We start from the raw sequence: 12,188 nt of genomic DNA, 5'->3' as shown, positions 1-12,188 counted from the left end.
GAAGGGCAAAGCTATTTTACAATACTACTGATCTCAAAACATACTGCATTTTTCCTAATAAACACATCACAGATGGGCAAGAACTTTTTTATCAGAGAATAAACTCACTAATGAAAACCAGCTGACCTAAAGCATCTCAGTATACTTTTAATCACAGCTCTCAAAAATACAATGAGTTTAACATAAAGCTGCTGGGGGAGAAAGTGGAAAGAATGTATTTGTGACTGACATCTTTCCTTTTAAAGGCTGGTCAGTCACAGCTCCCTGTCTCGCTGCTCACCAGCAAACACCAAGACACCACAAGAGGAATTCGGTTTTCTTTGACAAGCAGTAAGAGGTGGACCCCAAAGCTCTGCCTTCTCTGCTCCTGAAGTAACTGACCGCTTTTAAAAGAGCTTATCTTCAACATCCACCCTGCCACGAGCAAACCTCTGTCAGCTGAGCCTGGGGACCTGTCATTGCAGGCTGACACCCATCCAGGACCACACACACACCGAGGGCTCTGCCGCGCTGCTGAGCAAGAGGGTTTGGGACAGCCAGGCCCCCAGGTACAACCCACACCTCAGCATCAGCAGCTCACGGGATCCCAGGCAGGACCAGAATCTCCAAGAACTGCTCTTACGGCAGGACAAGCAACTGCCCGTTTTGTTCAGGCCCGTGTCTGGGTGGATTTTGCTGGCATAGCTCGCCAGGACTTTGGGGAAGGTGAGGACAGCTTTCAGTCCCACTCCAAACAGGCACCTGAGCTGGGTGTCACCTCAGCACAGAAGCGAGGTGCCATCTGGACTCTTGCAGAGTGCTCTCCGGGATAGTGATTCAGGCCAGGTAGCACTGCAAACCAGCAACGCCCCATTGAACCCAGGACCAGGCTGAGGACGCAGCAACGTTCTCCCAGGATGCGTTCCCAGCCTTGCGAGCCACAGATTGTCACTTCTCCATCTCGCTATGGGTGCTACTGCTCTTGTTTATGTATTGAATCAAAGATAGTGGTGACTGACAGACTGATATTGCTACCCAGTGACTACTGACTGAGCTAAAGGGAAGCTTGGGAGTATTTTAATCGCAGCAAATAGCCAGTAATTTTTTGTATCGAAACTTGCACATGATCTCTGTGCTGTTCGGCTGCTGATGTGGGGAATAATTTCCCCCTCAAAGAGCCCTTCCAGTGAGCAGCACGTCCTCCCCTGTTCCAGGACACCCACAAGCAACAGCCCCAGCCCTCAAGGCCAACCTGGCCACAACAGGACATGCAGAAACCCCATGTCCGAGCAGAGCGCCAGCCCTCGGCTTCCAGCGGCTCTGAACGGCCCGAGCTGCTCCTGGTTTGTGTTACAGACGTCAGCCAGAGCTGCCTCAACTAGAAGAAGATGCAAAACAAACGCAGGACAGGTTTCAGCTCTTGTTTTGACAGTCTCCCTACCTATTAATGAAAGGAGAAGGAACCAGCAGTGACAGCTGTCACGTGGGAGGAGAAGAGGGGGTTTACAGGGAAGTTGTACTGGGGGGTTTCCTAGGGAGGAGAAGACAGGTCGCTGGGCATCCTCCCCCATGGTCAGCAGCCATCTACGGTGCCCCTGAACACCGACACACTGATGGGCTGTTACAGCACATGCCCGTGGCTCTGCGTGCCAGGAGGTTCTCCCGCTGGCTAAACACAGTGGTCCTATTAGTGTCAGGTCATCAATCCTACAACTCACATAATTAATGACAAGGAAAGAGAAACCGTCCCTTCCGTCCTGCCCAGCACACAGCTGACCGGCAGCACGTCGGCATCACGACCCCGGGCACAATGCACAGGACACGGGAGGGCTGAACCCGCGTCTCTGCTCGATGGGGCTGAGCACGGGGGCACCCACCCTCTGCTCTGCATTCTCACGGAGGTTAACAACCTGTTACTAAACGTGTTTACAAAACCACTAAAAAGGTGTAGCTACAAATTAGCCTGCAAGGTCAATGAGCTGAGGTTATGCTTGGGGAAGAAATGTGGTAGCCAACTCACCTGAACTGATGCCGAAACGGCTTCAGGTGAAGGATGGTGAGGAGCATTTTACATGTACTTGAGACCATGTAAGTTAATACGGTGAAGGAAGCCCCAGCCATCATTGCTGAATGCCATTTCACCCCGTTCAACTCTAACTGAAAGGAGGGGAGTGCCTCCTTGGGGAAGCGAGCCCTCATTGCCAGCTGATCTGCTCCAGCTTCCATCAGATATATTCTCCATCACTGGTGACAGTGATTTCTAATTCACTAGCAATGCCACTGGGAAACAGGTCAGTTGAATGTATCCTATAGAAAGTCTTTAAAATAAATATAAAAAATTGCTCAGGTACCTGTACAGTTTTGCCACAGGTCTTGGTACATACTGTACACAAAAAACGTGTTTATACAGCCAGTCATCTCTTTTACGCATAATTATTTAGTGGTTACAGTTGGGGCACCATACTTGATTCTGTGATTATTATTTCTTCCTTAATATCACAAACAAATGTCATATTCTTGATTACCTCTTCGTATTTGTTATAATCCCTCCAGAGCTGTTCTATGTTTATCATTGGATTCACACAACCACGCTGGTAAACCCTACGGACAGCTGTTATCCTCTGGTTTTCTGCATAAGATCCTACTGCTTCTCTAAATAGTGGGGAGAGAGATGAACATCAGCTATTACAGATCAGAACTGGTATGAACATCAACATTACATTAACTGAGCTTAAAAGAATTCTTTTAAGGTACTTACACGCCCTTCAAAAAATTGATGTAATCCACCCAGATCTATGTGAGAAAAAATATTACAGATAATGAAACTAATGTTTAGTTGCACTTGTTATAAAGTTAGAAATAAAACGTGTTTTGATTAAAAAAACATACCTGGTATGACATGATTTCCATGCCAATCTTATCCAGAGCAAAATCATATGCCTGAGCCATTTTTTCTCTGAGGAAAAAATAAACCACAAAGACCATAGAGCAACTCTTTAGTATTTAAAAAATGCTTTATTTAAGAGTATTTTTTTGTGCAGCAAATTCTAACCAAACATTGAGACATAAAAAGTATCATTCAACAGCTGAGCATAAAAACTGGCATTCAGATAGCTTTAAATTCTGCATCTAGGTTTTTTGCATGGTTATTTAAGAACATTATTTAAGTCTGTTGGTGGCAATCTAGCATACTAACAATTCCTGAGCCTCCCCACCCCCTTAAGTGGAAATCTACATATACTATGTGAATTTGAGAAGCTAAAAAACAACTGCTCTCTATATGTTCTTAACTGACAGATGTTACCCATCTGTTTTTTTATGTTTGGTTGGTTTTTGGTTGTTGTAATTCTCCAGGACCACCAAAAGGTTGGAGCAATCAGGAGCAGCTCCCCTGTGTGGAAACTGCTCAAAATCTTTCACATGATTTCTCATCCCCCCAGATTCAAAGTATTTTTCCCCAAATTTAAAATGTTCACAGAACATTTCCTTGTTCAAGTTTCAATGAAAATGGCTTTTTCTATCTCCCACTTTCCTCTCAGTCTCCTTTACTCAAACATCTTTCAGTACCTCACTACCTCCTTGACCATATTAACAGGAAAAATAGAGGAAAGTTAAATCAGATAAAATGATGGGGGATAACTGATATTTTTTTGATTGTTTCAAAACAGTCTTGTAAAAATAAATAACTGTATTTTGAGTCTCAATGCATTTGTTATTGTGCCAGTTGTAGTACAAAGACATTATGGTGGGTTGGGGAAGAAACATTTTCTAGATGTTGAAAGGTACTGATATTTTTGGAAGCTTCTCAGTCCACAGGATTATAAACAAGCAAAATGTAGCAACTGAAAAGGGATGAAGATTAAGACACCCCAACATTTTGACACCCTGTTTTTTTATGCCTTCTTAGACATTCCAAAACTTTCTCTGGTTACTGAGCTATTTACTATTGCTGGTCAAATATAGGACCTCAGCTGGAATCCGTGCTGAATTTTGTGGAGACTAACAGGGCACTAAGGGGAGGAGAGCAGGAGGTCCCGATGGAGGAAGACATGAGTTTCAGACCCACTCGAGCACCTGTCTCCTCTGTGGGGAACCAGCCTGGATTCACCAGCTACTCCCCCATTCTTGTTTCACCTCGTCATATGGATCCAGACTGAGGAAGCAATTTTACCCAGCACACTCAATTAAAGAAATGCCAATGTTTTCTAAATGCAGATTATATATTGTAACAATCCCCCCCCACACGCTCTACTACAAGATCCCCAGGCAGGTTTGCCAACCCATGTTCCTCCCCACCCCTTGGTCAAAAATCAAGAAGAGATTCACTGTAAAATGATAATAATTCAGAGCAACTCTGGTAACTTACTTGTAACTAGGTAGCTTCCCCTTGGTTTCTCGTACATAGGAAAGGTAACATTTCCACAAATCAATGTGTAAAACCTTCATAAGGCATCGCTGAAATAACTGTTTAATACATCAAGAAGACGTGATCAGGATTCCAGATAAGGAAATCAGGTTTCTACTTTTAAAGCTATACAGTATGAATTAAAATAATCTTTGTGATTATGACTGAGATGTGTAAGGAAGAGTAAATTAAACTGCTCATTCTTCTGACTAAAGCATCTCCATGCTACACAAGGGAACTGAAGAGAATAAAGCAGAGAAATACGTCTGCACACTTAACATATACAGTCTTGGCAGCAACAATTTGACTTTCGTGATACTTCTTATCTGTGCTTTTGATTTGCGCATTCAATGACAGGTCTAGCTCTTATCCAACTGCTTTAGCCTAATCACAAGACACTTTTGTTTTGCTATAGAGATATATTACATATATTGATAGGACTCACCTTTTCCACTTTGTCATAATTTTTTGCTTTAATCTATAGGGAAGCAGAAAAAAAAATCACTTAAGAAACTATTTTAGAATAGTAGGAATATATTCTTCATATACTACTATAGCATTCCAGATTGTACTTTGCTTGCCTAAACTAATTGCATTGTAACAGCATATAATGTTGCAGAAATATAATTAAACATCCCCAAATCATACTTTAACTTTTTAAACATTAGTGGTTTTTTTTTATTTTTCACCTCCACTAGGGCCAAAATTTAGGTACCAATGGACAAAGTAGCTTTCCTGTGTTGTAGTTTGGACACGCAGATTCACCCTCTTATTCCAAGGTACACTGTTGCCTTAAGTACATACATATCTTATTGACTTAGGTACTGAAGACTCTAGATCAGGATTTGGTAAATTAAGGGTAAAATACCACACTTACAAAACTAATAGGCTAATAAATGTATTCTATTTTAATATTTATTTCTCAAAGTACACTCTGCTATGATATGCTGATGCTGAATAAGGGAATAATAAATCATGGAGAACCTGGTTTTCACCATGCGCCCCCAGCCTTAGTTGTCCCTTCCAGGCGGGACTCAACCACGCTCACATCCCACACAGTTTCACTCAAACAGCACACACACCGCAAGGGCAGAGGGTGAAACATGGCCCAGGAGTAACAGGCTGCCTGTCAGGGAGGACAAAGAAAAGTAGGAGATGGGATGCTGAGGGCAGACTGGAACCCTTTATGTATTTATGAGCTCCAGCTACATTAACACACTGGGCGACCCGTGGAGACGCACCCCAAAGAAACAATGAAAAATCAACGCCACCTTCACAAGATGCTTCTGTGTTGAAATAAAGAGACTTTAATGAAATAAGGATTTGTTATGCTGTGTTGCTTTTTTTTTTTAAAGCATTGGAATTTTTTAAAATCGCATTGCTCTTTGTTTCCTTTGGAGATTCACAGCTTTTATTCTGGTGTGAAACGCGGGAGCCACAGGAGCAGCTCTGACAGCCTTTCCTTCTCCCCAGGGAGCACGGTGGTAGGCAGCAAACCAAACCCTTTCGCACCAGGTATTAATGATATCATTTTTATATCATTTATATCATTAGGAAACACCGACTCATTTGCTGGAGGCCTAAAACAAGTACTATGTCCTGTCCTGTGCTGTCTTCCCAATTTGCTGTATCCCCAGCTTCTATACTCCTGCAACACCCTGGCCCCAAGAGCCCTAACAGAAAATCCCCATTTCTCTCACTCCTCAACAAGATTGATGAAAAATGAGAGAATTCAAACAAGTTTTGGGGAAAAACTTTAATGGCACACGTGGCAGAACAGACCCCTGCATCTGTATCGCTTCCAAACAGAAGCAGTATCCTGTCCAGGCTGACAGGACTCCACAAAATCCAGGTTTGCAGGAAGTTAAGCCTCTTTATGTCTTGCACACACTACTTTCACACAGCCTTTCTGTACACTATTCAGTTAAAAGATAGGTGAGCAGCAAAATGAGTGATTACAGGAATAACATTGCTCTGAAATAACACGTAACATCAGAAGGCGGCAGGTCTGTGCTAAGGAGACCATTCTGAGCTGTGCGGTCCCATACGCCGACCCAACGCACCTCGGGGACGGACACGGATCATCCCACCACCGCTTCCTCACGGCTTTTTGTGGAGCACAACCTTTAAGCCTTCAAAAACCACTTATAATAATTGTAGGGTTGCTTAGACAGAAGTTTCTTGTGGATACAAATTAAGGAGTCTGACACTGCCCTATTTCTAGTGGAAGGAAAGTAAATTCTTCTATTTTAAACTTCTCCTCCATTGTAAAGTCCAAAAAAAGACATTTCCCATTTTTACTTCATCCTTTTTTGACAGTAACTTTGCAGGTTCCTCAGCACCTCTTAGAATATGCCGAAAAGGATTCAATTCTCACAAAAGAGCCAGAGCTCTCAGTCTGCACCTCCTACCCTCTGCAAACTCCTTTTATCCTTGGTCATCGAGTGGAAAATAACAAATGAATCTTGGTTTGTATGTCCAGCACACAGCACTGCTGCTGGGACTTTTTCCCCTTGCATTTACTCAAGTAAAATTGTCAATAAGACGAACAGAAACTTTTTTTAAAGGAGAGAATCCCCAGGAGATGGTATAAATCCTTTCTTGGTGAAAAAACAAATAACCCATAGCTTTGCCAAAGACAAAAGGCATCATCTTGTGGTTATTCAAGAATGAGACCAAAAATGATTTTTAAAAGCTCAGAACGAAAAGCTCTCAGCACGCAGGGCAAAAATTAGCGTGCCTTCCAGGTTAAGCCACGTAAGAAGTGTTTTGCACATCTGCCTTGAGTCGCTGTGCCCAACACAACTCCCAGACGGAGCTGCCAGGGCTGTGAATGCTCTGCCTGCTTAGCTCGTCTCCCAGCCCCTTGTCACCCAAAAGCCCAGTGACAACTATTACTCAGCAGAAGTGACCTAGACTGACTCCCATAATTGTACACAGCACCAGGTAAGAGCACAGTAATCCCACTTTGTTTGCTAGAGCAACTTTATTAGCGCCTGGCAGCACAGTCACCAAGCAACATCAAAAGAGCACAAGTACTTATTCATTAGACTACGCAAACTTTCAATAACCAAAGACCTTGAAAAGTTCAAGTATTTGGCCAAGAAAAAAAAGCTACATTCTTTATTTGTAGGTGTTATGACTTAAAAAAATATTTTCTACAAGAATTATCGGATATATGTAAAGCTGCCGACCACATCTGGACTTCAAGTCAGTGTTATGCATTTGTTAAATCCACTCAAGTGGTTTGATATTGATTTCTGAAAATTCAGAAATCTTGGTACCGATGAAGTTAGGAGGCTGGATATTGGGAACATTTGTTAAAAATAAAGGAAAATAAAAAGCAATATTAGCCCATGCCTAGTTTTTATGAAGTGCCCAGAGGCTGAGGGAAAATCAGCTCCCTCTCCTGCAGGAATCTGCACTTCTTGGCTCACCACTCCTGAGTCACCGCCCGGCACAGGGACCACCGGGATGGGGAGAGCCCCTCATTTCTGTTACATTCCTTGTTTGTTTCCTATTACAGGCACAGGAACAGGCAGTGATTAGATGCAGACAAGCATTAAAGGATTGACATTAATACTGTATTTTTGTCCTGAAACATAACGAAGTAAACTGTAAGACTTCACAGCAGATTATCCTTCAATTTCTAACAGTGCCCGCATTTCTATTCTGATTGCTTCAAGTAAAGAAGAGGCATTACCCTCCTGGACGTCATTCTAAGGTAAAACCGATATATATGAACATCTCCTGTCCATCCTTGAAGACTATACAAGGGCCACCTGGTCTGACCAGCTGTACTTTGACTCTCCTGCAGTAAAACACATCTGATCGTGCCCTCTTCTGCCTGTGGCAATGAGAAATTCCACCTGTTTTGCTGGAATAGTAACTTTAAATTTGATGCTCCAACAGGAACTTCAAGTCACTACTGTATCAGCTTTGTACAAGACAAATTCATAATAACAGGGCCAAATTTCTTCCCAGAATACACAGTGTGCTTCCCTATAACAAGCTGCACAAACATTCCAGGGTAAAATTTAATCTAGAAATCATACTGCACTTCACGCTTTTAAATAAACTTATTAAAAGACAAGTGTCATTTATGATTATGCAAAGCAAGTGATTTTATTAATCTAGAGACTGCAGACTACTTATAGTTGTCTGGCAACATACAACACAAGCCTAAAAAGTTTTATTTTAACCTTTCCAGTGTTTCTTGGTTTCAACCAAGGTCCTAAGAGAGTGAGGTTAGCACATGGTATTTAAGGATCAACATGTCTTTTAATGCCATCTATTTCTATATCCCAACTACATCATCTTTTTCAACAGTTGTTTTTGAAGGAAAAACAATATTATTTCAAGCTTAAAATCTAATGTTCCCTTATCTACCGCCTCCAGCAGTCCCCTTGGTGCGGCAGGTCCTCTTGCCCCCTCCGCTCCCACTGCCCCTGCCCCGTCCTCTGTTTTTTGGACATTTTTTGGAAGACGGACCTGAGAGACTCTGCACCCCAGGCAGACCACGCCAGCTAATGAGAGATGGGCTTGGGGAAGAGGAAACTCCCCAACAGTGCCAGCGGTAACTTTCCGAGGATTTACTTCATAGTGGTTGGTATTTTTAGAACTATTTCCTAAGATCCGGTTTCATTATAAATACTACCATGTATGCAACAGCTTTTTTTACATAAAAATTCCACAGACACAGCATGTTTCGAAGTACAAACAAGCAGAGCCTACGTTTAAGTATTTGGAAGTATCACTTTTGTTTATTAACTGATGGAAGATCACTGTGAAAGACTTATTCTCATTCAGAGCTAGATGGCTACATATTAGATAATTTAAAAGTTAATATTTTATAAATAAAGTCAGGCTACACAAAATTTATCATCAATGAATCCATTTGTGCTGATCATTTACACTCCCCTTTTTTTGTTACATCTTAATTGTTAAGGTAAATTATCAATTACCTGCTGTCAAGCCCAGTAGGATATAATTTGGCTCTCCACCAGTATAGAACTGTAGGTGTAATAAAATACATTCACATTTCTCTACCCATTTCTAAAATACAGGCTAGGGCTGGTTGGAGAGATGTTCACACTTTATTTGCAGAACAAATACTGCTCGCACCATAGCAGTTCAAACTTTCCACACTGCTTCAAAGAAATGTAATCTTTGAAAGGACGGAGAGAGCATCACATGCTAATTCACTCTTCTATCTTTAGCACCTTCCACCTTTTGCTATGGCTTCCAGTCAGTAACTAATTGCGTGAGCACTTAACATGACAAACTCATTCTCCTACAGGTCAAATAAGAGCAATTACCTTTGCAAATAGCAAACCAAGCTCTGTTCAAGCACATGAAATGCAGACGAAATGCAGGACTAACATCACACTTCCATGTGGTCATTCACTCAACGAGGATGGATGGTAACTGCCTAGATAACTGGATGTAAAACTTATGTAGGCTGAACAATGCATGTATTTCATTTGTGAAAGATATTCCAAGGCTTAACGAATGAAATCCTTTCTTTAAAAACATTAGCAGAGAATTGCAGATGTCATTTCTGTAATATATAATTTTACTACAATCTGTATCAGATAAGGATTGAATGATTCGGTATTTCTGCAGCCTTTATTCAGATTTTCAATATTCCTTGTGAAAATATAGCTTTTATCTTGCTATTAGTAAAGACTGCAAGGAAGAGATATAGTACACTGAGTATGGGAAAACTCGTTTTCTCAAAATGTAATACGATGAGATTCTAAGTATTATCATTCAGTGTGGTGTCATTTTTCACATTCACATGCTTATGTGTCTCAATTTCAAAGTCTGCCATAAAATGGGATTTGAACAGTTTCTTAAAAGTGTTCTAATGAAATGCCTCCAACTGCTACTATTATGTGTATTATTTCTAGAGCTTCCAGAACCATAGCATTACATCACAATGTAAAAGTCAGGTTGTTTCCACTAGATATATACAGTCTCCCTACAGGATTGCAGTCACAGCTGCCATATAAATGGCTATAATGTAGAGAAGAAAAAAGCAGCGCACCATTTTGCAGTCTGCTTCTGAGGAAAGCCAAGAACAGACTATTTCAGTTGGAAGGCACCTACAGTGACAATCTAGTCCAACCGCCTGAACAGTTCAGGGCCGACCGAAAGTTAAAGCATGTAATTAAGGACATTGTCCAAGTGACTCTTTGACACTGACAAGCTCAGGGCATCAACCACCTCTCTTGGTGTCTGATCAAACACGTTTCCTGATCACAACCATCATTCAGGTTTCACAGTTGCTTCCTGATTAACAAACTGGTGGTCTATCACATATGCTATCATGTATTTATATTTAGATATACTTTGAACTTTCTCACAGTATTTAAGAATAAATAAACTTTTCAGTAACTAAAGGCATTATTTAAGCTAACGAACAGGACCTGTAATTCTGCAAATCCAATTACCAGTTACTATCCTGCACACAAATACCAGAACGGGCATTCAGTGAGCCACTAATGAAAATGTTAAATTTCTATAGCAAAATTCTGAGCCATATCACCATTTTCTGTCAAAGACAAAAAAAAAAAACCCAAACCAAACCAACAAACAAAAACCAACCAACCAAAAGAACAGTTTAAAGCAGCCGTGCCTACAGGAAAAGTGATCACTAGAAAATGAAGGGCAGGATTTTTCATAAGGAGCCAAGTTGCAGTGAGAGATTGGGACAGGCCAGTTGTAGAACTAAAGATGAAGAGCCAGTAATACACAAGGTTGCTCCTCACTCTCCAACTTCTTGAGAATTGTCATTAGAGCCTCATGAGCCCAGGCCTTTAACAGCCCTCAGGAACAATTAACCAAAGCACATCGGGTTGCAAGGCAGTGTCTCACAACAGAAGTCTTTCCAGAAAAGAGTGAAAATGAAGAAATTCTGAAATGCTGCCCTGAAGACAGAGTAACATATGTCCCAGCTGAAATTTAAAAAGCTACATAAATAAGAAAATAAGTTAATCCAGAAGAATACATGAATAGAATACCCTTAGGTATCAGCAAACTGTCTGCATTCTAGAAGTACAGTAATACAAGGACTGAGAACCTGGACAACCTTGCTGAACAAACTTAAATGGATTGGTCTAGAAGTGAAGATTAATGCACTGCAGTAAAGAAACTTAACTTTGCTACTAATAATATATTTTGGTATATTAAAGAACTAGCTACCCCCTATAATTCCTAAATATCTACTAGTCCAGTGTAAAGAAGAACAAGGACTTCATTAAGAAATAAGAGAGCTCAGACACAGTGTTTGTAAAAAAATAGCTACTGTGCTGTAGTTTAAACCTTAGTGAAAATCGATTTAATTTCCAGATACAGACAAATCTTTAGGAGTAGCATCTACCTCTAGTCCCTTACAAAAATGTTGGCCTCTTGGTCCAGTGTAGAGGCACTTTATTCATGTTAATACTTTGAAAAGCAAGCATGAAGTTCAGTCGCCACTATCAAGAGACTGGCCACAGGCAGTACAGAGAAATATTTATTCACAGGCAACCTTAAAAAGTTGTGTGGTGACAAAACTGTTACGTGATTTTTCTAGTTGGAGAATGGTACTGAATAGCAACCACTGATACACTCACTGTCTCATTTATTTCTGATGCCACATATACTTCTCTTTTTTCCTCTTGGTTTTCCATTTGGATTATAAAAATGAAGAAGTGATTCCTCAAGTATTTCCTCTTCTTTCCAATCTACTGCATTCTACTGCTATCTCTTCTCATTTTGCTTGTTTATGCATTTTACTTCATTTCCAGAAAACAAGACA

General features: G+C 41.0%; 1 protein-coding gene across 2 annotated transcripts in view; it reads right to left on the bottom strand.

Annotated features, from left to right (window-relative positions):
• CSTF3 (cleavage stimulation factor subunit 3) overlaps window positions 1-12,188 on the bottom strand; it is a 49,075-nt gene that overhangs the window by 11,295 nt on the left and 25,592 nt on the right. The window contains exons 4-8 of one of the 2 annotated variants that reach the window (XM_080344803.1): window positions 4,830-4,862; window positions 4,346-4,443; window positions 2,869-2,935; window positions 2,738-2,772; window positions 2,505-2,631 (exon numbers count right to left, since the gene is read on the bottom strand). In XM_080344803.1, coding sequence (XP_080200929.1) covers window positions 2,505-2,631; window positions 2,738-2,772; window positions 2,869-2,935; window positions 4,346-4,443; window positions 4,830-4,862 — 360 coding nt within the window. Of the gene's footprint in view, window positions 1-2,504; window positions 2,632-2,737; window positions 2,773-2,868; window positions 2,936-4,345; window positions 4,444-4,829; window positions 4,863-12,188 lie in introns of those variants that run through there. The other variant, XM_080344802.1, reaches the window with a different exon arrangement.

This window comes from Nesoenas mayeri (assembly GCF_963082525.1).
Source record: "Nesoenas mayeri genome assembly, chromosome: 5".
Classification (NCBI taxonomy): Eukaryota; Metazoa; Chordata; class Aves; order Columbiformes; family Columbidae; genus Nesoenas; species Nesoenas mayeri.
Note: the sequence above shows the minus strand (reverse complement) of the source record. Positions and strands in the feature narration are given on the sequence as shown.